This window comes from Leishmania martiniquensis, chromosome 31, assembly GCF_017916325.1.
Source record: "Leishmania martiniquensis isolate LSCM1 chromosome 31, whole genome shotgun sequence".
NCBI lineage: Eukaryota > Euglenozoa > Kinetoplastea > Trypanosomatida > Trypanosomatidae > Leishmania > Leishmania martiniquensis.
Window position 1 is genome coordinate 59294 of NC_090166.1, and position 26106 is coordinate 85399.

Below are 26106 nucleotides of genomic sequence, written 5' to 3' on the forward strand. Positions count from 1 at the left end.
GAGTAAGCCGAGTGGCGGTGATGAACAACAAGGGTAGTCATGCCAGTCCGAGCGAGCGGGCGAAGAGGGAAGGGCAGAGAGGACGGCAGGATGAGGAAGGAGGGACGTGGTGCGGAGCGCCTACCAAAGACAGTGTCACCCCTTCATACGTGTGCCGCTACTTCTGCTATCCTCTCCCCCCTTTCCCACGCCCACGCGGCTTTTCCCTTTTCTTCATGCGGGCCTATGCATGCGCGCAGTCACACACACACACACACGCACCATGGGACGCCGATGCTCTCCCACTTCAGCTGTCTCTTCGCTTTCGTTGGGCGAGCTTCTTTACGATGTTGCGCTGCGACAGCAGGGAGTGGACTCGGGAGCGTAAAGCACCCCTGGTCACCCTCGTCCCCATCACCCCCCCGAAACCGCACTCCAAGAGGCAGGATGCACATGCTGCCGCCACGCCACTGTCCGCATTCACCGCCGGTCATGCGCTGCAGTCTCTACAATCCAGCTGTTGTACCCGGTGGGCAGTGACGGCCGCGCAGCCGCCGGCTGGGGAACAAGCTGCTCTTCCACAATGCCGTGGTCGTTTACGGTGGCTCGTCGAAGTAGGTGAGCCTCTTGCAGCACCTGCGCGACGGCGAGCAACACGTCTGTGTCGCCCTGCAGCATCGCTTTGGCGTGCTCTCGCTCCACCGGGTCGTCCATCTGGCGGCGCAGCTCCTTGATGATGCTGTACACCTCCGCTGTGGCGATGCCGTGTACTTTGGCTGGGGCGTGAACCGGCGGTAGTGGAGGCAGCGGGTACACCTGCATCTCTTCCTCCTCTTCCTCGTCGCTTTCATCACCGTTGTCTGCCTCCTCGTCGTCTTCAACGTCTTCTTCGTCGCCCTCTTCGTCAGCAGCGTCACCCTCGTCCTCCTCTCCATCCTGCTCGGCGTCACTGCCCGCGGAGGAAGTAGCACTCGACTCAGACGCCGTCGCTTCGTTCTGCTGCGCCTCCTCGTCCTCCTCCACGTTAGCCATGGCCGTCTGCTCCTCACCCACCTTCTCCGCTACTGTGAGATGCGACTCGTGGACATCCGTGGAAGACGGCTCCATGGGACCACGTCTCTCTTTTTCTCTGAGTGCGATTGGACACTGGCTGCCGATGAAAGGAGGCGTGAGCACGGAGGAGTGTAGAGAAGATTCCGTTGTGTGGCAGTCAAGGCTACGGTGAAGTTCTTATGGGGCAGTTGGGGGAGTCGAAGGGAGAGAGAGAGAGTATGACAGTGACAGGGGGTGCACGGCGTAGTGGCAGCGAGATGGCGTTGGTGATTGTGGTGTTCGTGTGTGTTTAAGTGGGGGGGGGGGAATCGGCCCGCAAAAGCAAAGATGCGGTCCACGCGATAGAGTGAGTGAGCACCACCGCCACCCCGCGCACGCATCTGCTGTAGGCGCCCATCTTTCAGTCTCCTCTCTATCCCTCGTGCAGTGGCGGCGACATTTCGTGCGGCTCGTCAGGGCACGCGAGACGCGGGTGTGGCCACGTGTGGCGCTGCGAGAGAGAGAGATGAGAGAGACACCTGCCAACTGTACTTCGCTGGGTCACTATTGTTCTCGCGAGAATCGTGAGGGATGCCATGCAACAGTGGTGCAGGCAAGTGGGGTGAGAGTGTACATCGTCCACATCAGCGCCAACAGTGGAAGCTGCGGCGTACATGAGAAAAAGAGAGAGAGCGCGCGTACACACACACAGAGAGACAGGCAGACAGACGCGTTACACAGAGAGCGGGCGGGGCGCAGGGTGCGGGCGACAGGGTCCACGCTGCCCAAGAGACGGCACTGTCCACGTAACGATTGCTGCTCACGCCTTATTCACCATTGGTCGACAGCCCATGGACAGCAAGCTTCTTCTTGACTTCGTCGAACACCTCCTCGCCGGCTTCGCGGGAGAGAGAGAGGAACTGTACGATCGCGTTGTCAAGCCGCTCGCGTCCGCAGACGAGTTCGACATCCCGTGCCACGGCAGCATCGACGTTGTCCTTGGCCTTTCCAATGGCCTGATCGTATCGAATGGTAGCCTCGCGCAGCGTCATGATGTCTTGCGTGACGGCCTCGTACTCCTGCAGTATCTGCTGCTGCGCGTGCTCGACACGCTGCTTCTGAAACCGCAGTGCCCGCAGTTCCTCCTCCTTACTGCGCGAGGCGGCTTCGAAATCGTTTGCCTCCAGCGTTCGGCGGCTAATCGTGCTCTTGAGCTCCTTGAACTTGGCCTTAAGCGCCTTCTGCGTCTGCATTTCCTCATCCTTGTCGGAGACCTTGTCGAACCAATGTTTGAACTGCGAGTTGCTCGCCTTGATGACAGCGATCGTCTTCTCTAGCTTCAGCATTTCCTTCTCCATGCGACGGATGCGCGCGTCGAGAGAATCGCCGCGGTGCTGGAGGCTCTCGCGCTCTTTTGCCGCCGCAATCACGAGTTGCACCTGCGACAGTCGTGCCTGTGCTGGATCCATGCGACCGACAAGGACTTCCTGCCTGTTCTTTACCGCCATCAAGTTCTTCTGGCGCTCGAGGAGCTCCATCACAAGGCGCTTGCGCTCCTCTTCCGCCAGCTTGGCTTCCGTCCTCAGCAGACGGTGGTGCACCTCGATCTCCGCCTCGCGCTCTGCCACGTCTGCCTCCAGTTGCCGCTTCTTTTCCTCCAACGTGATCAGCTCGGCGTCTTTGGCTCTAAGCGCATTACGCAGACGGCCCAGCTGCAGCTCTAACGTGTCCACCTTGATAAGAAGGTCTTCGCGCTGCTTCTCTAACTGCTTCGCTTCCTGGTCACTGTGCGTGCAGTGCAGATCCATCTCCAGCACCTCCTCGAGAGCGCGCTTCTTCGTCGCCTCCAGCTTCTCGATCGCTATTGAAGACTGCCGCATCTCTTCCCGCACCCGCTTCACTTGGTTACGCAGGATTCGGTGCTGCTTCTCTAGCTCGTCAAGCGTTTTCTGCAGGAGATCGATTTTGCTGTGGAGTTCTTTCCGCTCTTCCTCGGTGCGCTCTCCTTTGGCGCGACTGACACGCTTCTCCATCTGCTGGACGCTGAACTCGATGTTGTACAGCACACCCTGCTGAGAGAACGCCTCACCATCCAGCTGCTTGATCTTGGCGGTGTAGTTCTTCCCTTGCGCCTGCGCCCCACTGATTTCACTCAGGCGTGTCTTCTGCATTGTGCGCACCTCGGCAAGCGCCTCGTTCGCCTTGAAGATCTCCGCCTTGAGCTGCTCGATATCCTTCACGACGTTGTGGGAGGTCCTCTCGGCGTCCTTCAGCAGCTCTGCAACAAAGACTGCTTGCTTCTCGAGGTCGCTCGCAGCCTGCTCCTCCTCCTTCAAATGCTCCGCTGCAGTTGCGCGGCGCCTTTCGGTCATCATGAGCTCCTTGTTTCGGCGATCAATCTCCGCGAAAGTCTCCTCCAGCTGCAGGATGGCCGCTCGCTTGTCCCGCGTGGCACGGGAGGCCTCCTCACGCAGGGCATCCACTTCATCTTGCAAGTTCTGCACTTCTTGCGTCAGCACGGGTACCGCCTCCTGCAGCTTCTGCGACGTCTTCTCGCGCTCTTTGATGGTGTAGTTGATCACCTCCGTCTCCTCCTTTGCCTCATCGAGCGCGTCTGACAGTGACTTCTTGACCTCCTGCCGCTTCTTAATCCAGGCCACGCCGTCTGCATACTGCTCCGCCGCTATTCGGATGGCCTCGTCGCGCTCGGCGATCGTGCGAATCACCTGCTCCCACTCGTCTAGCATTCCGCCGCGGTCGTCGTGAAGCTTGCGGTACTCGTTGGCGACGCGGTCCAGCTCCACCTGCACGTGCTGCGTGGTGACCATCTCCTCCTCCAGCTGCTTGCGCTGCTTCCGCACGCCGGCCTCGAGCTTCTCAATGCTCTGCGTGAGCTGCTTCATCTTCGCCTCATCGATCTTGGAGTAGTGCGCAATAGCCAGCTCATCCTCCTCCTTCTGCCGGCGGGCCTCGTCCCACTGCTCGAGCTCCTCCTGGTTATAGTCCATCGTCGTCTTGAGCTCCTCGATCCTCAAATTGCCGTGGAAGATGCGGTCCTGCACTGACGTGAGACGATCTCGGACTTCTTCCGCGACGAGCCCCAGCTGCGTCTGCCGCTGCTGCAGCCGCGCGCATTCGCGTTCCATGACGCGGCACATACCCTCCTCCGACTCAAGTTGACGCTTCTTGGTCTCAGAGAGACTCTGCGTGTTGACGATTTCGGCGCGGACGTTGCTGAGGTGCTCCTTCATGAACTGCAGCCGCCGCCGCTGATCCTCAACACTGCTCTGCCGCTCCTCCAGCTGCTGCTCAAAGCGGGTGAGCTGCGCGGTCAGCTCTTTGTTTGTGCTGTTGAGCAGCTCTAGCGGCAGCGCCTCGGCGGTTGCCTCGACAACGTCGAGATTCATGTTGCCTGGCGGTGTGTATAGCGGCGCCGGTGTGAAGGACAGAGCGCAGATCTGGCAGCGGGGGTCGAGCAGCCCTTCAGAAAGCGTTAGGGTGAGAGGAGTCGACCAGAAAAGGGAGCGGAAGAGGTTTACAATGAGGAGGGGGAGGAAGGGGGGAAGGGACATGTGAGAGTTGCGGCGACACACGAGCGTGACCGAGATGACGGAAACCCGCTCAGCTTTGCAAATACGACGGAGGGGGGTTGAAGGAAACAGCATCGCATGCCTCGCGTCATCGCCATGCCGCGTGCGGCTTACTCGTCCGCCTGTCTGTCGTTTGGTTGGGTTAAAGAGCAAAGAGTGAGAGAGGCAGAGAGACAACGCTTAAAAAAGGGGCCTCAGACGACGGCGGCCGTCGGGGCCCCGAGCGGCATCTGCTGCGAGTGGAGAGGGATGAGACAGAGGCAAGCAAAAAGAGGAAAGCAGCGCCGCACGGTGGGGGCGGGGACACCCTCGTTGGGAGCCCCCGAGCTCGAGGCGTTATCGCTGGGCAGAGGAGTCCACGAGCAGCAGTCCGGCATCCTGCAGCGTCTCAGCCAGCAGCAGCTGATTCTCGGCCACATCCTCTGGATCTTCGAAGCCCGGGAAAGGCAGCGCACGCACTGGCGTCATTTTTGGATAGCTGGAGAGCAAGGTAGCGATCGCCGGGGCAAATTCGGCCTCAAAGCGCAGCTCTCCCATCTCCCCGGCGAGGCAGACGGCCGAATTTCGCCCAATGTGATACACCCGCGCTTCGCCGGGCACGTTCAGCAGCAGTCGTAAGCAGTTGCGAGAGATGAGGCGCACGTATGAAGAGTGGGTGAGCTTCCTCGAAACAGGAGCCGCGCCACTGCGTGTTTTGGAGGGGGGTTGCAGCTTGCGGATAGTTTCTTTGGCGAAAACGTCGGTGCATGCATCCATGTTCGCCTCGTCGGTAAGCAGCAGCGTCAGCTCCGCCGCCATCTCGCGTAGCTTTCTCTGCAGAGTGGCACGATGCTCCTGCTGGGCCTCGCTGAGCGGGGCAAGACCATGGGCGCTGCGAAAGGCAGCGTGGTTGATCGCACCCATCACCTGAGGTAGATCGCACGGTATGGCACGGCGCCAGTCCAATCGGTTGGCGGCGAGTACCTCGACCGTGTACTGTGCAGCGCAGCTCATGAGGTCTGCCCATGAGTTCATCTGGTTGGCTGAGAAGGTGATGTGCAGTGAGTGCATCTTGGGGGTGGTCTTTCCTTGGTGCACTATGCCGCGTGGCATGTACAGCACATCGCCGGCCCTTAACGTGATGGTGTGCTTTGGGGTGGGGAGCTGCTCAGGCGCAAAGTCCTCGCTTGAGTGGCGTGCCAGCACGCCGACCTTCTCCAGCGGGTCGTCGAGGTGCCACAGTTTTTCGCCCTCCAGCTGCAGAAGAAAAACGTCAACATCGTCATAGTGCGGCGCGAAGCCTTGACTGTTGGCCGGTGTCCAGTAACTGTTCACACCGCAGTAGCAGTTGAACTCGTTCTCCATGCACCCGATGAAGGCCGAGTTGCTCTCGAGGAACTCGTTGGGTCGTAGGAAGCGCACGGACCACCCATCTCGCATGCACGCCTGCAGCTCGGCTGCATCGACGAGGCCCTCCCTCTTATAGGAGACACGCTTTTTTAGCGTCGGGTCGAACCTGACAACGTTCAGATCGGCGCCGTAGCGCGAGGGGTGCGTCTTGACGTGCTCTAGCATGCGTTCTGTAGACCAGTCGACCGGCGGTACCACACCGGGCAGCCCCCTTGCAAAGTATTCGCAGCACCCGTGCGACACGACGAGATGCCTTTTTTCAAAGTACTTCCGGAAGAATTCCGCACGGGACATCTGTAAGAGCCAGGAGAAGAGGTTCGGGCGTGTCTCAGTGCCGTTCGTCGCCATGGGTGACGCCGCGGCCTCTGCCCTAGCCCTCTTGGCCATTACGGTCCGTAAGGGTGCCTCCCTGGAGCGCTTGTCGTTCTTGCCGTTCTTGCCCGATGCTGCCTTCGTCATTGGGTAGCCTCGCTTGCGCGTCCGTAAGTTGGTGCGTGTGTGTGTGTGCGCGCCGTTGCTTCTGTGCGAAAGGAGCGCGCTATCGTGAGCAGAGAAGAGAAGCGCATAAGCGACGGGACAGTGAGTCGTACCGTGAGCGTGCTGGAGCGTAGAGAACATCCACGCTGCAAACGTGTCGAAGGCTAAGCGCCAGCATTTCCTGCACGTAGTGTGCCTCGTAGAGGTCTCTATAGAGGCGCGTCTCCTCGGAACATGGTGCGCAGCACGCACATTCACGGTGGCGAACACACAGAAAAAGCATTGGCAGTCGCAAGCCACACGCACTCACACTCACAGAGAGAGACAGCTGGTCTCAGCGACTCTCCCCACTCGCTCAGCTTTAGTTATGTGCGCAAAGTGCGCTCCTCAGAAGCAACAACGACCACAAGGTGCAGCGACGCCCTCGACCGAGACAGGCAGTGGCACACGCGTCTACGCAGAAGGCAAAGGGGGCAGTGCTGAGCGTGGGCGGCTAACGTTCCTTCTCTGCGCCTCTGCTCTCGGGCCGGATACGCCATACAGAGCCCTCCCCACTCACCACCAACGCCCTCCCCCTCCCCCCACAGAGACAGACAGAGAGACAAAGTTCATACGACAGAGCCAATCACTTCCAACACGAATAGGCATCGCTCCCGACTTCGTGCGACGACCCAAAGCCTACCGGCGCCGTTACGACGCTCGAGTCGGTAGTGCGAAGGAGAGCAGCGACACCACGTCCAAGTCGTCCTCGTCGTGCTCCACCTCGTCGGCTGTCATGTCATCCGAGTTGTTAAAGATGGAAACGAGGGCCGTGATCACCTCACGTTGCAGGTCTTGCAGCGGTGGCAGGGAGTAGCCGCTGAGCAGCGCGTCAAAGTCTTCCTCATAAAGAAGCCGATTCGCGTGGCTCAGCCGCAGCACCTCGCAGATGGCCGACAGCTTTCGCCGGAACTCAAGCACGACGTAGCCGCTAATCTCATCCACCTCCACATAGCGCTCCTTATCACCGTAGGAGAGCGCAAAGACGTGAAAGGTGCCGTCGTCGTCGCTGAACGTCGCGTACTGCACGCGGTGCGAGAATAGCAGCAGCGACAGCCAAAACTGCTTCGGCGACGCGATGGCCGTGGAGAAGCTCGCGAGCAGCTTGTCGAAAATGAGGTTCAGCTGCACCGGAATAATGATGTCTCCTTCCTGCCAGCGCAGACAGCTTGGTGAGTGGATATCCGGCACGGCGGTGAGGTCGCTAAAGATGCCGAGCGCCATCTCCTTCGAGTTTGTGTAGGCGTTGCCCTCGCTGGTCACCTCCAATGACTGCGTGACGAAGGCGACGTTTGTCATGACCGCCACTATTGAGGCAAGCTTGTCTAGCTGCTCCAGAAGCTTCTCTGCCTCAAGAATGTTGCGGAACGGCACAAACTCTGCGAGTTCGTACTTGATGTGGTTCTCGAGGTCCACAATGGCTGTGAGCTTGTCGTAACTGAGGTGCTTCTGTAGACACCACTGGCGCAGCGTCTGCACAGTGTCGCCGTGCCGCTGTTGCTCAATGCGGAAGAGCAACGTGGCCTTCATCACAGCCACGATGTCGCTGCGCAACCCGCAGCAAAGGTCGCGCATGACGTTCTCCGTTTCCTCCATCGCGCGCGCGACGTTAAAGTGGCGCTGTCGACCTTCATTGGCGCTGATGCTGAACGGCGAAAGGCTGCTCGTGACGGCGGCGGCGAGAATCATCAGCGACTCGAGCCCTGTTAGGAAGCCGAAGAAGACGAGCATGCCAGGCTGCGGCGATACCGGGATGAGCTGCAGCATACGGCCGACGAACGTGTACTGGTACTCCGGAATGTCCCTTGCCACCTCCGCACGGGCCGCTGCCATAATCATGCGGCTCCATGCCTCGTTTTGGTGGTTGTAGATCTCCTCAACGCGCTCGCCGGCGGATAGGGGGTCCCGTGCGTCGAGTATGCAGCCGAGCTGCGTGAGCGTGTTCATGGACGACGTAATCGCCTCCACAGGAGGTTGGCCGTGGCACAGACTGAAGATGGCTACTGGATTGTGTACCACCTGCAGGCAGTGCAACGAGAGCTCGTCGATGCGTGAGTTCTCCATGGGTGGCTGCGAGTAGGCGGGCAGGTCAGCGATTTGAGCAGCGGGGAAGAGACAGAAATAAAATCCTTGCTGCACCCGTCCGATGCGGCCCCGGCGCTGTGCCACGCTGCCGCGCGAGATCCACTGCGTCACCAGAGGCGGGTACTGGATGGAGGCCGGCGACTCCCTTGAAATCTTTGGCCGCTTTACAAGCACCAGGTCGATGACGTGGACTACATCGGGCAGTGTGATGGATACCTCGGCAATATCCGTCGCCAGATATACCTTCTGCCGCCCGGGCAGGTGACGCTTCATGGCTACCTCTATTTCGCTCAGGTTCACCGCGCTGTGCCAGGGCACCGCGTCGACGCGGTGGGACAGCTGGGTGAGCAGCCACGTGCTCATCGCCTCTACCTGCGCCCGGCCTGGCAGGAACACGAGGATGGAGTGCACGGGGTTCGAGCAGCTGTTGAGGAAGAGGATCAAGTTCTGGGCCAGGTAGAAGTGCTTATCCACGGTATCCTTGTCCACAACCCCGCGCGACACCAAATGCGGCGGAGCCTGGTAATCCGTGCCGAGCAGAGTGCAGGTCTCCTCCAGGAAGTAGTCGTGGATGGGGTGCTCCGGCTCACTCTGCTTGTATGTGGCAACGCGGAGGCCGGCGAAGTACTCTTCCCAGTCCTCCGTGTTGAGGGTGGCGCTCATGAGCACCAGCTTAAAGTGCGAACTCTTGTTAAGCAGCGCCAATCGTAGTAACGCCACTGTCACCTCGAGGTCCGGCTGCCGCTCGTGGAACTCATCCAGCACAATGTGCGTGTACGGCAGCTCCACCGGGTTCTCGAGAATACGCAGGAGCAGCGTGTAGCTCGTCATGTACCACAGGCGCGTCTGCTCATCGCCCCTCTTGTCACCGCGGATCCAGTAGCCGACGTCCTCCCCAACGCGCTCGCGACGAAGACTCGCGACGCGGTTCGCTATCGCTACCGTCGCCGTGCGACGTGGCTGCGTGCTCACCACCTTGGTCTCCGGGGACAGCTCGAGCAGTGCCTTTGGTACGCCGGTGCTCTTGCCGCTACCGGTGTCAGTGCAGATGAACACGACGTCGTGCTGGTCAATGAGGTCGAGGATGACGGGCATATCGAGCCGCTCCGTCACGACGTGGTTCAGCAGCAGCGTCTCCTGGCGGCTGTACTTACCAAAGAACTCTGCCTGAGACATCTGCATCGCCGCCTGCATCTCCTGCATCGTCTCAAAGCGCTGCTTGTACGCGGCATCGGTGCGCATGGCCTCTTCATGTCGACGCTGCGCCATTTCCTGCTCTTTTTCGATGCGCTGCTGCGCACGCATGACGCGGTCGTCGTCGCGACGGCGGCCGCGCACACGCCTCAGAGGCGCCACTTCCGGCCTGACCGTGCCCGCAAGAATCGGCGCAGAGGACTTCTGAGCCGATTTCGGCGAGAGAGCTGTTGTCGCGGATGTCGGGGTCTCGGCGGTCTTCTCCGGCTTTTCAGCCGAGTTTGTGGCGGCCGCAGGCATACGCGCTGCCTGCGCAGAAGAGATCTGGGCGACGTTGCTGGCAGCGTCATTGGACTGCCTCGAATCTGCTGACGCCGCGGGGTCGACCTTCGAGCGGGGCTTTGGCACTGCGGTGGCCTCTGTGGCAGCTGTAGATGCAGCCACCAGCCGCGTCTCAGCTTTAGGGGCCGCCTTTGGCGTCTCCCTAGGTGGCGCCGCTTTCGCCGCGCCCTTGGGCAACTCCTTTGCCGGCCCCTTTGGCGCAGCCTTTGGTAGCGCCTTAGCGGTCTCCTTCCCACCATGCTTTGCAGGTTCTTTGGCTGGGGTGCACCGGGGCGCATTGGCGGCTGCCTTGTCTTTCAGCCTCTCCGCTATTGAGCTTGACTTCGCCTTGGCCGCGCTCGAGGCAGCCGCCGCTGCGTAGCTTTTTGGCGTCTTGGCCTGGTTCAAGTACTCTACCGCACCGCGGGAGGTGTGTGCCGGCGCGGCTGCGTCCGTCTTCTGCGCCAGCCACTGCAGCACGTTGCCTCCTTGTTTGCTGGTGGACCACTGCTCATCCGCCGGCGCTGGCGTTGACGTGTGCGCGTTGGCCTTGTCAGTGCTCACATCAGCGCCATCTTTCTTCTCCATGTCGCTGGCGCGCTTTATCTGCGGACCTGGACGACGAGGCATGTCGACGAGTGACGGTGATGCCGCCCACTGCGTCGGTAGGGAGAAAATGGAGCAAAAGAGGGCGGGTGCACACCAGCGCACGAAAAGACGTGGCTCAGTGTTGGTCAAGGAGTATTGCAGGAGCAGCAGGAGGGCAGTGGTATGCACCGGAGGTGGTCACGGAAGGGCCCCGCCTCTTATGCTTGTCACCGGGGAAGGGGGGCTAAGGGGATGAGGGGCACGGAGCGTATGTGGGCCGTGGTGCTTGCTCCTACGTGGTCAGCTGGTGGAATCGGTAGAGGTAGTTGGGAAGGCAGATGAGCACAGCGCGCGGCGCGGCGAGGCAGAGAGGCAAGAGGTTATGGCCGTTTCGATGAGATCAAGAGACGACCCGTTTAACCTTCTTTACTGACGGAGGTCGTTGTCGGTGTTGGCGTGCGTGAAGAGTTGAAGCAGCGAGGGGGAAGAGTGGTGAACGGTGTGTCAAAACAGGTAGGAGGTCACATACCACGTGTGCAGAGACAGACGCCCATAGAGATGTTGTGAGGTGAGCGGTGTAAAGAGCGGTGCAGCCAGTCGCTCTCCATTGCCATCGAAAATGACCTCACTAACTCTGTCCTCCGTGTCCCTGCCCAGGGCCGCAGCAGCGTGCGCTTAGGAGGATTGGCGCATAAAGAGAGACGGAGGGAGAGAGAGAGAGGTGCGCAAAGAGACAGGCGTGCCTGCCCTTGCCGGCGTCGCCGCCGCGGCTCGAACCCCTTGTGGGAGGGTGGAGGGGGGACTTCTATACTTGAGGCCACTTCCGATCGCAGATGGGGTATGCGCGCGGGACGCGGAGAGATGAGAGAGCGCCTCAAACCTGTACACGGCGACAGCGAGGGAGAGAGAGAAGCAGAGGTTAAAGAGACGCGTCAGCAATGAGAATCAGCGCAAAGGCGGTCTCGCGCACGGAGGGGCTGAGGCGACGCGGTGCACTCGCGGGGAGACGCAAGCGTACCAGTCGCACACCACTCCCGCCCAACGTGCGCCCTTTCCACATTTCGCAATCGACGCAAACAGCCAATGCGCGACGGGCGGCCGAGTCGTGGCGGAAGGGGGCCGCACCGGTGCGCCGGCGCCGTCCGTCATTCTGCGACTCCGCCACGACTCGGTCGCCCATGCGGGTCATCGCAGCAGGCGCCTCGGCATCGCTGAATGTCACCGGGCCAAATCACCGGCCGCGTGCAAGGCTTCAGAGAAAAGAGCGACGCTCCCGAGTGTGTGCCCGCCGATGGAGGGGAGCGCGGCGCCACGTGGCGGTGCGACAGATGCAAGAAGACGAGCTGCACCTCCTTGTGCATGATGCCGATCAGCATAGGACTGCAGTAGCCGCACGGAGCACTGCGGGTAGTGCCCACCTTCGAAGGCAGCGACACCGACGTCTCCGTGAGCGTATAAGGCGCACCGGCGGCCTACTTTTGGGGAGGTGACCCATGGGTGCGGCCACACCCAGCAGTTCCCTCCGAGCCGCCCGCTGGACCTTCGTGAAGCCGAGGGGTGGGGGGGGCCTCGGGGACACCCTGCTCAAGTTGCCGGGGGCATTCCCATGCTTCGGATGCGGTCCTACGACGTCGTATCGGGGCCCACACCCGTGACCCTCGGCACGCCAGAGGCAGAAGAGGGCTGCGCTGCAGACGGTAATGGCAGCGCGCGTTGCCGCGATAATGGGTGTGCCTTAGTCCTGCGACGCGACAAGGCGCAGAGAGCGGGCTCACGAGCGCATCATGGCTGCCAGGGGTCCGTAGCGGCAGAGGTGGGAGAGGTAACAGGCTGTCCCGCCCACGGCATATCCGCGGTGGAGTGGTGCACACGGACTTTTGTGTAATAGAGCGGCTCGCAGACGACGAAAGGTCACAGTGGCGATGAAAGTGGTCTCGGGTCTGCAGAGTTGGAGGCGGAGGAGGAGGCAGTGACGCGACGAGTCAACTTCGCGTGTGCGAACGTCAAAGCGCTGTCCATGTTTCCCTCCCCAGGCGCCACTGAGCGGCGTCCTTAGGAAGCTGCGTTGGGCTAAGGGGCTCGTCGAGAGAGGTCTACCGATGGCTCACCCTCCTGCTCTCAGACGGTAAACAGAGAGGATGCCTCGACAGTTCGCTATCGTGTGCCCGACCGTCAGCTACCGCGGAATCGAGAGGAAATGGAGGGAGAGGAAGTCACTCGCTCATTCCCAGCGTGCGGCCCCAGCCAAGGCCATGTTGCTATGCCGCAGCCCCACGCACGCAGGCTTTACGTGCAGACCGACGCACGCCTCAGCTTTCATCGTCGTCATTGTCGTCCTCATCGCTCATGTCAAGGCCTACGTCATTACGAGGCACAGAGGCACGGAGGTCCCTCTGCTGCGTAGACGGCGGCGCGCTGTTGGATAAAGCGATGCTCCTTTGGGATTGGGTAAGAGAAGAGGAGGCTGGCGAAGGTGTGTCGCGCCCATCCACCACAGCGCGCTTTCCATTTTGTGAAGGGACACTTTCACCCGTCAGGTGCTCAGCCGTTTGCACCTCTACAGAGTTTCGCAGCTGCTGCGGGTGCATCGGACGGGGACGATGCGATGGACCCGCCCTCTCCAAGTGCCTGGAGGGCGGCTGACGGCTGCCGTGCACGTTCGCTGCGCCCCTGCTGCGCCAGTACTCGAGCAGCAGATAGAGGGCACTCCCGTACACAAGGCTATTCCACAAGATCCTCTTGAGCATATGCAGCCACATGGCCCGCTCCGCCCGGCCAACTCCTCCCGAGTAAAACCAGTTGAACACGGATCGCAGTAGTTGGCGCTGTAGCTACGATTAAAGTTTCGGGTTGACTCATTGGCGTAGTGCTTGCCGGAGCTGTAGTACCAAGCCTCGGCATGTGCGCCGCCTCGACGATCACCAATGTTGAAGCGTTCCTCGTAGATTTGCGCGTGCTTTCCGCCTGATACACCGAGGCTGGAAGCAGCCGCGCACGCATCGCTGTAGGTCTCGTTCAAGTCTGCATTGGTCGCCAGTTTGCGGAAGCCACTGCACAGGTCATCGCAGACATCTTTTAGCTGTCGGAACGTTGCTGCACCGCCGCCGGCGCCAGAGAGGCAGCGGCTCACCGTCTCTAGGTGAGCCGCTTCGATTGCTGCTGAGAAAGTGTGACCACGAAACACGACGGGGAAGCGCAGGCTCGCCCACAGCAGGAGAATACAGAAATGCATGGCGTATCACATTCGCCGGCATCTTGGCGAGCGCACGCCAAGTCAGCGCGTTAGGGGTGAGTCAACGCGCCCCTTTTCTCTTTCGGTTTGTTTCGGTCCTCGGCGACGGTGCTGTGGAGGGAAAGAGGGCGGCGCGCGTCTGTGTGTGCGGTAATGAGTGGGAGTGGAGGGGTAAGGTGGGGGGGCAGCGCGTATCGAAGGGCAACGGTATACGGGGAAGGCTAAGAAGTCAGTATGCGGCCGTGGCAACAATCGAAACGGCACGGCAGCGCCAAAGTGAGGTGCGACGCACCGCTGCAAAAGATGGGGTAAGAGCGGGCGGCAGCGGCGAGCACTAAGGCAGCCTGCAGAGCAGCGCTGCGCCTTGGCTGCAGCCGCAACCCATTCGCTCTGCATCCGCTTACTCTGTAGTATTTTAGAGTAGAGGCAGTACCCCTCCCACTCTCCGAGAGAGAACGGGAGTTGCACCATGCCAGCGCTTGATCCCAACAGAGGCCTGTCCCCGCGAGCGGAAGCGAAGCAGCAGCCATGTGTGCACGTGGAAGGATGGAGCTCCTCCAGCCAGCAGAGATGTGTAGCAGGCGGCCGAAAAGATGTGGGGAAGAGCAGAGAGAAACAGAAGATGCGATGCTCTCCGCGGCTGCTTCTCTCGCTATGTCCGCTGCCCCTATCCCCATCGGCGCCCGCTCACCTCACTCAGTCCGAAGGTCTCCGCGGTGCGCCCTGAGCACCTCCAGAAAGGCACGCAGCTTCTCATGCTTGAGAAGCTGTCGCAGATGCGCGCGGTGCTCTTGGAGGCTAGCCTCGAGTGCTGCTGTGTCGGCGCCGAAGCAGTCGGTGAGGGACTCCTCGTACTCGGCTTCGTACACGGCTCGGGAAAGGGTTCGTTGCACGGCGCTACGACGCAGAAAAGGGATGGCACCTTCGTTTAGGTGCTGAACTTTGAGGCAGAGATCCTCGTCGCTGTTGGTGAGTGCCCCGTCAAACCAAATGGTAAAGCAATACCGCGATGTACCCGTGCAGCGGGAGACGGGCCGCACGCGGTGCAGGATCATGTCGGATTTGAAAAAGACGATGGTGCACAACTTCGGCGGCACGGTGATACAGGGGCGGAGGAACGGCATCAGCTGCAGCTCCCCACCGCTGTCAGGAGTCCAGCCTTCGGTTAGATAGACCGCCATCGTGAGGCGGCGCTTGTTTGGCTTGCCAGGGTTATCATAGTGCCACGGAAACGCACCGCCTTCGTTCATCTGCAGCTTCAGTGTGACAGAGCGCGAGGCGCGGTCAGCCGTGTCGCACGGCTGCAGATCCTCACAGAAACCAACCCGGTCCCTCAGCACCTCCACGAGCTCCCCGAGCTGACTCTCAAAGAGGGCGTTGAAAAATGGAAGTTGGCGTCGGATCGCGGCGTTGTGCAGATCACACTCGTATATGTGCGGCTTTGTGAGCTTCACCGGCCCATCTGCCGTGAGAAGCTCCATTTGGTTTGCGGTCTTGCCGCCTTCAACGTCGTGAAAGCAGCGACGCACTTCGCGCAGGAGCGCTGCCGCCACCGCCGCCGGCAACGGCTGCTCATCGAGGACGAGGTACCCGTCCAGGTCCAGCTGCTCGCAGCGCTGTCGCGTCAAAAGACGCTGAATGTGGTCGACCAGGCTGAACTGTGAAAACATATCAGCGACGCAGCGAATGAGTCAGGGGAGACGAACGGCCTCCGACTTCACATGTGAGGGCGGTGGCGCAGTCTCACGACAGAGTCGCGGCGCGTTGTTGTGCAAGAGAGTAACCCCCACACACACCACACGGGGGGGGCAAACAAAGGGCAAACACGAGGACAGAACACATAGCGAGTAGGCTTCGATGCCGTCCTTGGCGAGTGGTCCTGACTACACTGCGGCGTGACACTTCACGGAGCATTTGGGGGGAGGGGGGTGGGCTGGCTGTTGGCGAGCGTGCTGCTCCGTCACACGCGAGAGCTCCGCGGCTCTCCTTTCCATGATGGCGGCCATGGCCGGTGTAACGGTCCTCTTTTCTCATTCACCCACAGTTCCAGGGTCGTGACGGAGAAGAGAATAAGCCGATGGCCGATAGCCAACACAGTGTGTGAGGGAGTGCCCGCAGGCACGGACAGAACTATAATGCGTTGGGGCATTGCTCACAAGACGTATCCAGTCCTACAAGCATCCTGGAGGCCTGCGGCAGCGCACATTGCTGTGGTCCTCCTCTTCTCCCCACGGCCTCCTCTCCTCAGGTAACGATGGGTGCGCCGCCCACGGCGCTCTTGAATCGTTCGGCGTTGGCGTGGTTGCGGGCAGACGCCTCCCGGAGGCGGCGCTCGCGCGCCAACCATTCCAGCCCTGCCTCCACCATCCCAGCGACGGTGTAGACGCCGCCCAGAACGGCGCATAAGTGCACCAGAAAGTGGCCGATGGCGTCGTACTGCACCGCACAGTCCATCGCAAAGGGCGACAACTTATAGGAGAAGTACAGTCCGGGTGCTCTGCCCTGGCCGTTGTACTGCAGCACCGAGTCGAAGGCAGTGTACTGGTAGCCGAAGCGGTCGTCCTCTCGGGGGAGACGCACCGTGGAGGGGATGAGCTGCAGGAAGAACTGATAAAAGTACGGCTTCTGCAGGCTGTAATTGCGCCTGACACCGGACATCGGCTCTAACGTCTGGCGGCGAATCTGCGGAACGCCCCAGTTATCGTACACGTTGCCAGCCGAGAAGTGGTGGATCTGAAAGTCGGGCCTGTACATCTTGCTGTCCTCCACCCTGTAGTCCTTCAGGATAATGTTGAACGATGCAGGTGCGGCCGACATGGGGGCGGTCCCTTTGATGAGGCAGCCGCGCTGCGCCCCTGAGAGCGCTTCGCCGGGAAGGTAGGCAGCAGGCGAATCCGCGGCGTAGGAGCCGTAGGGAATATGATAGAGCGACACCTTTGTGTCTTGCTCCGTCTGCGTGTCGTGCGCCGATGCCGTCATCGTCTCCGTGCCAATGCGGTGGCAGGGCATGAAGGGAAGGCTGATGGAGAAGTGCAGCCTATCCAGCGTGCGCTGCGTTTCGGCGTCCAGAGTATTCTTGAAGGCTGAGGGGGTGATGTGGCAGTGGTGGTGCCCGCTGTAGTAGCCGAGAAGCTCACCGATGAGGAGAATCACCAAGACGGCGGCAGTGGCGATGCTGAAAACGGCCCCGTACGGGGTGGCAGGCGTCAGATGCTTCTCCCTGTCCTGCACCACTCGGAAGAGGTCGCACTTGTGGAGGAGACGCATCGTGGATCTATGAGGGTTGGAGTCGGGGTGGAGAAGCTCTGGCTTGAGGAAGAGAGGTGGAGGTGGTGGCTGTCGCCGTCGGAGAAAGCCACTGAATGCGGCTGCCACGCACGAACCGCCCCGCAATCGCTGATATCAGAAACGGCAGCTGCAAGAAGAGGAGAGAGAAGAGGGAGGCTTACGGAGGGCGCGTTGTCTGCACGGCCATTCTCGAGATGAAACAAGAAAAGCGGGGCGAAGTAAAGGAGCGAGCCGCGTCACGGAGAGAGGCAGACCCTCTCCCCTTCTCATTCACACACACACACACACACACGCACACATGTTTACCTGACAAATGCCTTTGAAGAGCACTGTAGGCCCATCCGCACAGTCCCTTTGGACGGTTTCACTCACAGAGTGCACCGCTGTGAGTGACGAATGGCCCTCGAGGAGGCCGATGCGCGTGGAAGGGGCACAGCAACGTGCGGATGTTGACAAGGGCGGATGCAGAGCCCCACCTCCTACGCACGGAGAGCATCAAACCTTGATCGGCAGCCACGCACATGCAGACCGAAGGAGGGAGGTGGGTGCTTGTTGTGCAGGGCTCCCCTTGAGGGCCGAACAGCACCTCTATCGCATCCGCCTATCGAAGCGAACGTCGAAACGGAGTGTGCGTACAGTCAACGAAGAAGCAGCAACAGCTCAAGGAAGACATGCGCGACGACACGTCCGCACGTCCGTAAACGCACATACACAGACACAAACGCAACTCCTTCACGAACGCTGAATAATACGAAGGAATGTCTCTCTTCACCAAACCTCAGGCACGACAGCGCTCACGCGCCTACCGCTGGTCAGACCTTCGGGAAACGAGTGCCGTGAGGAGGTGCTCGGGCGCTCAAACGCAGCAATTTCTCGCCCTCCTCCTTCTGCCTTCACTGTGGCAGCACTTGCAGGGGAGCCTCTTCCTTAGCCGATGCCGTCGAGACAGCAGACGACAGCTGCTCCTGCAGAATACTCGGCGAGGAAGGGTACGGTAGGGCCGGCAGAGCCCCAGGCCGCTGCCGGCCCTCCACATCGTGCAGTGAGCCGCCGAGTGACTGGTCGTCCTTTCGCGCCTTCTCCAATGCCTGTCGCAGCTTCTCATTTTCGCTCCGGAGCGCCGCAATGGCGGCATCCTTTTCTGCTAGTACCTCCTCCAGCTGCTGGCCAAGATCCAACCTCAGCTGTGCAATGATCTGGCTCCGGAGGTGCTGCTCCAGCGCCGCCACATCTACGGAAGGGAAAAGCGAGGGCCGAGGAGTGGCGCCTTTCATTCGCGGCAGCACCGCCTCCGCCGGCGCTCTCACTTTGGTGTCCGTGTCGCTCGCCACCGTGTGTAGAAGATCAGAGGACTCGTAGATGAAGCGCGCGGCATGCGGCAGCAGCGAGGCGTACTTTGACGGACCTCGCCGTACCCGGCGCCGTGGAAGGGACTTCGCGGCACCGGGCAACAAGGCAGCGATTCCACGCCGTGCTGCAGCGCTTCCAGACTCCTTCGAGTTAGACCGCACCTGATGCGGTCGTGCCCCCTGCGTCACGCGCGAGCGCGGCTCCGTCGCTGTGTCGCATGTGGTGATGCTCTCATTGGTGTCGGCGATGCCGATTTCGCTCGGCGACCGGTTCACCTTCGCGTACCCGTGTCGTCGCTTTTGTGCGCGGCGCTGCTTTTGTGCGGACCCCACAGCGTCTGTGTGCCTCGTGTTGGTTCGTTGCCCCGAAAACGCCGCCATCGAGGCGGGCTCAATCGTCGCGGCGGCGGCGGTCGAGCGACTGCGAGCGACCAGCTGGTAGATCCGTGGTGCGTTACGCGCCCTGCTAGGCTCCACAGACGCGATGCTGAGCCCTTTGACGCGGAAGGCGTACCGCAGTGTGTTGCTGGTGTGCTCGTGGTTGACGGAGCTTGGTGACACCGTTGCGATCATGACAGTCTTGCTGTTGCCGGTGAAGCTGTCGCGGAGCACCTCCGTGAGGCGGGAGCCTCGGAACGGCACATGCCTCTTCTTTTCATCCAAGGCGCGGATGCACTCCTTCAGTGCCAGAAGAGACTTGTTGATCTCGGCGCCTTCCAGGCGCGTCAGCCGGTCATGCGCAGCCGTGTCGGCGGCCCGCTCGCTTCCGGCTAGGTCGACAAAGTTGATGGTGCCCGTGAAGTCGGGGTGTAAGCTGTCTTTGATGCGGAGGGACAGTACCGCGTGGGAGCGGCTGGAGTGCTCGTTCGCCGTGGTCGTGCCGGTGCGGCGCTGCTCCATGCCAGACTGTACGAGGTGCCACAGCTCCTCAACGGCTGCGACGGTGCACCACGTGACGCCGCAAATGTTCACGCGGCGGTTGGCATCCTCGCGCAGGACGATGGGGTGTCGGCGGTTGAGGAGGTCGTAAAGAGAGTTGCAGTAAATCTCGAAAAAGGAGACGCAAAGCTGCTGCCCCGGCCGCAGCCGCTCGAAGAGGTCTGCCGCCGCCTGCAGGTAAAGACCCTTCTCCGTGTCCGTCCCTATCATTGTGTACGTTTTGCCGCTGCCCGTCTGTCCGTAGGCAAAGCATGAGGCACTGCCACCGGACAGGCTGACGGTGAGCAATTCCTTGACGGAATGGGCGTAGACCTCCTCGTTCGCAGCCTCCGCCCCGAAGGCGTTGTCGAAGACGTAGTCGCTGCTCTCCTTGTAGCTGGTCAAGTCCACGCGCTGCTTCCTGACCGCGATGCGCACGTGCGCGCCGTCCACCTGCACGCAGTCCACACCAGACTCACCCGGTGCCAAGGGACGCTTGCGCACCACAACCGTGATGCGACCGTCTCTGCTTTTCCCACGGCCATTGGCCACTGATAATACCCTCGCCTCCGCCACCGGCAATGGTGTCCTCAGCTGGGCGGTGGTGCGATCTGCTCGTCTGTGGCGCAAAGGACTAAGAGAGGGAGCGCCATCTTCAGCCATCTCAGTCCTTCTCGGTGTGAGCGATGGGCGCTGCGAGGGTGAGGGAGTGGGGCCCCTCTCTTCTGCGACTCTCGGCTCTGCGCGAGGGGCCACGTTCCCCAGCAGAGGCGTCTGTACTTCCAAAGGCAACGGCGTGACAGGGGAGCTGGAGAGCGATCTGAGGCGTCTGCCGCCAGCACGCACCTTTGAGCGTGACACGCTGGGGAGCGCCTGAACGACGGATGGCTGCTCAAGCGGACTGGTATGCATCCTGAGCAGGCGCGATAACGGCGGAGCATCAGTCAGCTTTGTGAGCTCGCTGCCAGCGCTGCTGTGCAGCTTAATGGGCGTTTCGTCGGAGTGGCGACGCTGATAACTCTGAGCGACGCGCGAGACTCCAGGTGCTGACATGTGGCGCGGCTCGTTGCGAGGGTTGAGGAGGGCTGTCACGGATGGTGTGTCAGCCGCCAGGCCGTTACCTCCGCCACCACCCATGCCGGCAAACTGGAGAGAGAGGGAGTCAAGCTCACGGTTCAGGGACGACACAGACGGAATGGCAACGCCGCTGAGGAGCTGCCGTGGTGTCGCCGCTGAGCCGTCGCGCGAGCGGGCCCCGGCAGTCTCGCCGTGAGTAGTGAACGCAAATAATTTTTGACTACCGCTGCGCGGTGCAGTTTTGTCTTGCAGAGCCGCAAGACGTGGCAGAATGGGCGACGTAGGACGAGTGCGGTGCTCCTCGTTCTGGATGAAGCGGCGCACCTGGTGCGCCTCTGCCTCCGCTTTGGAAGCCCATGAGCTTCCCTCTCCGCTGGCGTCGATTGGCGCTCGCATTAGTGGGTCCCCGTGCATGCGGTTGTCATACGCTAGAGACGACAAAGCCGTGAGTAAGAGGAGGAGCACTTGTAGTAAGTAGGCGGCTGACAAGTCGACGACGCTCCGCTACGGTGCAACGCGTGGTCGAAGAGGAGAGGGGAGGTTGCAGGAGGGACAGCGAGGCCGTGGCGAAAGAAGGTGGGAGGCAATGATGGGAACACGATCTGCGGCGGAGTCGCTCACGTCGCATGCGTCATTTAGTGTCCCGTGCGCTGAGTGGCAAACGTGCTTGGTGTCCTGACCACAGCGAACCCCTCTCCACCCCACACACACACACATACACACGCGGGGAAGAGGAGAGGAAGACAGAGTAGAGCTGCACGGTGAGTCCGTGTATGGGTATGTGTTGGGGGGGAGGGCTGTCTGCGCAACATACTGTCGACGGAAGCATACATCTCTCGTGTACAGTGCAGCCGTCGAGTGGGAAAGAGAGACGAAAGCAGAGCCATTAGAACACACACACACACATAGGGGGAGAGGAGAGAATCGTATAGGCTGGGTTCCTCCCCATACGCCAGCCCCCTCAACTGCCCCACTTTGCCTTCCCTCTGTGAAAGATGAAAAAGGAGGAGAGGTGGTGTGGGGAAGGCGCTGCCAGCGTACTCTCAGAGAGGAGCCCACGGCGAAGGGCACAGAGGGGACACAGCGCATGGGGGCAGAGTCGAAAAAAAAAAGTACCGGACAGGAGGGGGGAGGGAGGCATCTGCCGCCTTTGCACAACCACTTCGGCGACTGCTCCCCGCCCCGCCTCGCCCTCTCCGCAGCCGGTCGGCGCGGGCACCTACACCATCACTGATCACAGAGGTCCATCAGCTCCTGAATGGTTGTGTCCATGCGGTCGCATTGGTTGCCGCCAAATCTGCATGGGATGAACTGCATGGAAGCGGTGCGCAGGTACCAGGTGGAGAGGACCGTCGGCATCGTTTGCACGGAGAGCATGCGCCGCGCCTGAGCCTCAGGACTAAAGCTCAGGTCGTACTTGGAAAGAACGACGGGGGGACCCGAGAAGGTGACACTGTTGACGTTCTGCTGAATTCGAAGGCCAATCACCGCGGCCCTGCTGCCCACGGGGCCATGCCCTACGAAGAAGACATTCTCGCGGTCGCCGCTTAGGCCACTTAGCAGTCCGTTCACGACGGAAGTTGTTTTGTCGATGGAGATCTTCCACTGCGCAGGCACGAGACGCTGGGCAAACGTCAGGTACGGCAGCAGCCGCTCCACGTACGGTGCGGGCATGAGGAAGGAAAAAAAGGACAGCGCATACGTGTCGATCCACATGGCCATGGACTCTATCAAAAGTATGGAGTCACTGCCGGGACGCGAGGTAACGATGGTCGTGTTGACGGTGGGCGTCTCTTCGCGGAACGCGTCAAGGTGCATGACTTCGGTGTCCACCATCTCTGGTGTTGGCAGACGCTTGAACGACGGGAACCAGCGGTGCAGATCCGTTTTCTGCGCAGCAGCGTCGTCGTTGAGCCCCAGCTTTGCGAAAAGGGCCATGCCCAATACATCAAGGGTTGGGCCAAACTGCGCAAGGCACAGCGGGGGCATCACATATGTCGTGTTGCTCTGCGCAGCTGCGGAGGCCGGCGTAGCCATGCGGCTGACATGCATCCGTGACCCCGCGCGATCTGTGAACCTCAGGTGCCAGGACGCGGGGGACGCGCTGGGGCGATGCGCGTAGTTTGGGAAGAGGGCACTGCTGACCGAGCCCTCGTACACTTCGGCGTCGCTGAAGTAGGCGAGAAGGCAGCACGCGAGCAGCACCAACGTGAAGCCGGTGGTCATAGTGAAAATCCCAAAGTTATTCGACGTCTCATTCGCACGCATAACACCCAGCAGCAGATGCAGCGCCAGGGCTGCCACAAACAGTCCGAAGCGGTAATTGAAGACCATCAGTGCCGTAACACAGCCAATGAGGTGCAGGAGCAGGAGAAGCCACGACACGCGGAAGAACCACCGGCGCACCGCGCCCTTCCACGGCCCGAACACGCTCACCATCCCGGTGATGACGAAGAACAGCATGACGAAGAGAACAGCCAGCGTCGAGCTTCCCCAGTCGCTACTCCACCCGTTCTGTGAAAGAGTGAAGATGGCGTTCATCCAGAAGACGGAGGCGTAGAAGGCGCCGCAGATGATAATGTCAGATGAGGAGCTCACGCTGCGGGCGATCATGAAGATGGTGCAGAGCAGTAGCAGCACTGCCTGCGCCACAATGGTAGCGCACAAAAAAAAGAAGCCGCCGCCCGTGAGGAATGCGGTGCCCATCGCCACCGACAGCACGCCGACCACCGTGAGCAGCATCACCTCCGTTGCCGGGCAGCGCTGATCCGTATTGTCGTCCTCCATCTCGACCTCCATAAAGAGGTAGACGGTGGCTTCGGCGTTGTTTTGCCGGCTGCCGTGCGCGTACGAGCGCGCGCTCAGCGTCCGAAAGCCGAAGGCGAAGACGACGTGATAGATGAAGATGAGGCACACGGCGACGATCCAGCCGTACGCGATGCTGTACTGCAGTCCCGTCAGGACGTCGTGGCGGGCGGCCATAACGCAAAAGAGAACAAAAAAGGCGATGGTGCAGCCTACGTAGATGACGAGCTGGACGGCGAGCGCCTTGGCGCCAAGCCCCCTGAACGCCTGCACGACGCGCCCCTCGAACGTGCTGCGGGTCACATCGAAGCCACGGGAGCACAGAATCACAAATTGCGAGGCCGCTACAATGAAGGCAGCTCCGTAGAGAAAAACCTGAAACGGATGCACAAAAATGGCGAAGAAAATGTGGATGAGCGTCACGACGCCGAGCAGCGCAATGAAGCACGTGCCGAGGAAGAAGAAGGAGGAGGTGACGATGAGGCACAGCCACAGAAACCCTTTCGCCAACAGCAGCACCGACGGCGGCAGACCAGCAAGCAGCTTGTCGCCTCGGATGACGCTTTCTCCGTGCAGCAATGCGCGCCGTTCCTGCACCTCAGACTGCACTATCTGCAGCCACTGACGCTCGTGCATCTCTGCCACGCTGAGGCGAAAGAAGGACTCGATCGTGATGAATTGGTGCACGTAGTCGGCGAAGAGGCTGCGCGGCGGGGAGTGCGAGATGATCGAGGCGTTGCACCGCACCTGGCCAGCCCACCGGGGAGCGTCCAGCTCCATACTGTCCGTTGCACACGTGAGGAGGTTGGCGTCGTCGTCGATGTCGATGGTGCCGAGGGCAGGGGTACGAGGGCTTAAAGACGGCACCGTCATGGAGCCGTTCGTTAGCAGCAGCGAGTAGCCCACGGGCTCAAGCGCCCCGGGAAAAAACTGCTCGCGCATTGAGGGCGACGGCTCGATGATGCTGCGCTTTAGGGCATCCATGGGGGACAGGTCCTCGATGCAGCCGGCAGCACGGAGATTGTTCAACTCCCACTCCTTCACCCCCTCACCCCGCTGCACGGCCGCTTTGAGTTGGTCGAAGTAGTTGCGGATGGTGGTGGCGAAGTTATCGTACCTCTCCTGGCTGTCACAGTTGTTCTTACCGCCGAGCTCGACCGGGAGTACGCTGGCGTCGAACACCTCGAGCAGCTTACCATGGCGGATGTCACTCTCGGAGATGATGATGATGCGCTCCGACACGATCGCCGGCAGCCGCGAGAAGATCGGCTTCGCCATGGCGGCGAGCATGCGACCCATCTTGCAGATATAAATCTTGTCCACGCACCCGGGGTAGTACTTGGCGATGCGCAGCGCAATGTCCGCCTGGAGGGTCATGTCGAGGTTGCTTATCATACTGGCCTTCTCCTGATTGACGAGCATGGCGATCTGGCAGCGCTTGCTCTCGGGTCGTAGGCGCGTGCCGTACGCGAGAAGCATATCGAAGTTCTTGCGGCTCTCCTCGCGACGGGACGCCACCGGCCTGTCGCGGGCAGTGGCGACGTAAAAGGTGACGCGGCCCACCTTGTCGTTGCCGACGACTTGGATAATGCCTTTCCGCATGTTCTCCATCATCCAGTCTGTGATGTCACACGCCGCCAGCTGAGTACGCTCGAAGTCGGCGCGGCGCCGCAGCTTCTCTACGGTCTCGTCGACATTGAAGTTTTTGTTCTCGAGAAATCCGTAGATCCAACAGTCGAAGTAGTTGTGGTGTACGCCGATGCGCTGCTTCACCCGGTCCACCTCCGCCTGGTGAGCATAGGCCCCTGTGCCGATGTCGAGAAGCACCGGCGAACTAGTCATGATGCGCCACTGAGTGGTGGCGGTGGTGCGGGAGGTGGGGGTAAACGAGAAGCGTAAAGGGGGCGGGAGTGGGGGGACAAGCAGCCTTATTAAGCAGGAGAAGGTGCTGATGGCAGCACCTCGAGCAAACCTTCGGAGCGAGAACGCCCAAGGTAGAAAGAAAGGGGAGAGGAAAGGGCACCGCAGCACTACGGCAGCTGGTCTATGCGAGTGCGAGGATGGGCGGGAGACGTCGGTGATTGCAAAGGAGAAAACGCAATAGCGACACACCCAAGACGGTGTGCCGGGAGGGGAGGGGGTTGAGATGGAGGAGGAGGGGGTGGGGTGAAGAGGGTACGAGAAGGAGAGACAGAAAGAGGTGCAGGTGGGGGCAGAAGCTTTGGGCGCGTCGTGGATCAAGGAGACCGCACGGCTTCAGAGGCAATGGGCACTGGCCACCCTGCTGAAACGCGGTCGACAACGTCGGGAAAAAAGCCTGAAAAGGAGAGCAGCGGCAGCCACAGAGACGGCGCACGTGGCGTTCGTCAGCGACTTTGCCTGCGCGCCTCTCTGTTTGCTGAGGTGCAGTGTGTAGGGGGGGAGGAGGGTAGGGGAAGGGAGGGGGGCGCCGCATGCATCTCTTCCGCACTGGATCGCTGGTACACGTAGACACACACGCACATGCCCCCACACACTCCGCTTGTTTTATCTTCTGTTTCAGTCAGCGGCGACCTCCATAAAAGAAGCGAGCGACTCTTTGAGACGGGAGAGAAGGGGCGGTGAGAACTTCGGCAGCGCTGCTCGTACGAGGGGGTGGGCGGCACCCTATGCAGAAGTGCGGAGGTGCACCCTCTCCTTCTTGGCCTGCCACACCACATGTGCGTCAGCCGTTATCTCCTTTCCCCAACCCTTCTCACCCGCA

The 26106-nt window shown here is 60.9% G+C and overlaps 9 protein-coding genes across 9 annotated transcripts; all 9 read right to left on the bottom strand.

Annotated features, from left to right (window-relative positions):
• Window positions 1–459: 459 nt before the first annotated feature.
• Window positions 460–1086, bottom strand: LSCM1_01326 (uncharacterized protein; the record flags this gene model as incomplete). Its single annotated transcript, XM_067318948.1, has 1 exon — window positions 460–1086. One exon carries the CDS (start codon window positions 1084–1086, stop codon window positions 460–462), a length of 627 nt encoding a protein of 208 aa, XP_067176227.1.
• Window positions 1087–1838: 752 nt separating this feature from the next.
• On the bottom strand, window positions 1839–4418 carry LSCM1_01327 (uncharacterized protein; the record flags this gene model as incomplete). The annotated part of the gene is made up of 1 exon (XM_067318949.1): window positions 1839–4418. One exon carries the CDS (start codon window positions 4416–4418, stop codon window positions 1839–1841), a length of 2580 nt encoding a protein of 859 aa, XP_067176228.1.
• Window positions 4419–4937: 519 nt separating this feature from the next.
• On the bottom strand, window positions 4938–6449 carry LSCM1_01328 (uncharacterized protein; the record flags this gene model as incomplete). The annotated part of the gene is made up of 1 exon (XM_067318950.1): window positions 4938–6449. The coding sequence occupies one exon, from the start codon at window positions 6447–6449 to the stop codon at window positions 4938–4940; it is 1512 nt and encodes a 503-aa protein (XP_067176229.1).
• Window positions 6450–7157: 708 nt separating this feature from the next.
• On the bottom strand, window positions 7158–10736 carry LSCM1_01329 (uncharacterized protein; the record flags this gene model as incomplete). The annotated part of the gene is made up of 1 exon (XM_067318951.1): window positions 7158–10736. One exon carries the CDS (start codon window positions 10734–10736, stop codon window positions 7158–7160), a length of 3579 nt encoding a protein of 1192 aa, XP_067176230.1.
• Window positions 10737–13251: 2515 nt separating this feature from the next.
• Window positions 13252–13926, bottom strand: LSCM1_01330 (uncharacterized protein; the record flags this gene model as incomplete). The annotated part of the gene is made up of 1 exon (XM_067318952.1): window positions 13252–13926. The coding sequence occupies one exon, from the start codon at window positions 13924–13926 to the stop codon at window positions 13252–13254; it is 675 nt and encodes a 224-aa protein (XP_067176231.1).
• Window positions 13927–14618: 692 nt separating this feature from the next.
• Window positions 14619–15596, bottom strand: LSCM1_01331 (uncharacterized protein; the record flags this gene model as incomplete). Its single annotated transcript, XM_067318953.1, has 1 exon — window positions 14619–15596. The coding sequence occupies one exon, from the start codon at window positions 15594–15596 to the stop codon at window positions 14619–14621; it is 978 nt and encodes a 325-aa protein (XP_067176232.1).
• A 574-nt stretch (window positions 15597–16170) lies between these two features.
• LSCM1_01332 (uncharacterized protein) lies at window positions 16171–17193 on the bottom strand (the record flags this gene model as incomplete). The annotated part of the gene is made up of 1 exon (XM_067318954.1): window positions 16171–17193. The coding sequence occupies one exon, from the start codon at window positions 17191–17193 to the stop codon at window positions 16171–16173; it is 1023 nt and encodes a 340-aa protein (XP_067176233.1).
• A 914-nt stretch (window positions 17194–18107) lies between these two features.
• On the bottom strand, window positions 18108–20972 carry LSCM1_01333 (uncharacterized protein; the record flags this gene model as incomplete). The annotated part of the gene is made up of 1 exon (XM_067318955.1): window positions 18108–20972. The coding sequence occupies one exon, from the start codon at window positions 20970–20972 to the stop codon at window positions 18108–18110; it is 2865 nt and encodes a 954-aa protein (XP_067176234.1).
• An 813-nt stretch (window positions 20973–21785) lies between these two features.
• Window positions 21786–25205, bottom strand: LSCM1_01334 (uncharacterized protein; the record flags this gene model as incomplete). The annotated part of the gene is made up of 1 exon (XM_067318956.1): window positions 21786–25205. The coding sequence occupies one exon, from the start codon at window positions 25203–25205 to the stop codon at window positions 21786–21788; it is 3420 nt and encodes a 1139-aa protein (XP_067176235.1).
• Window positions 25206–26106: the final 901 nt, after the last annotated feature.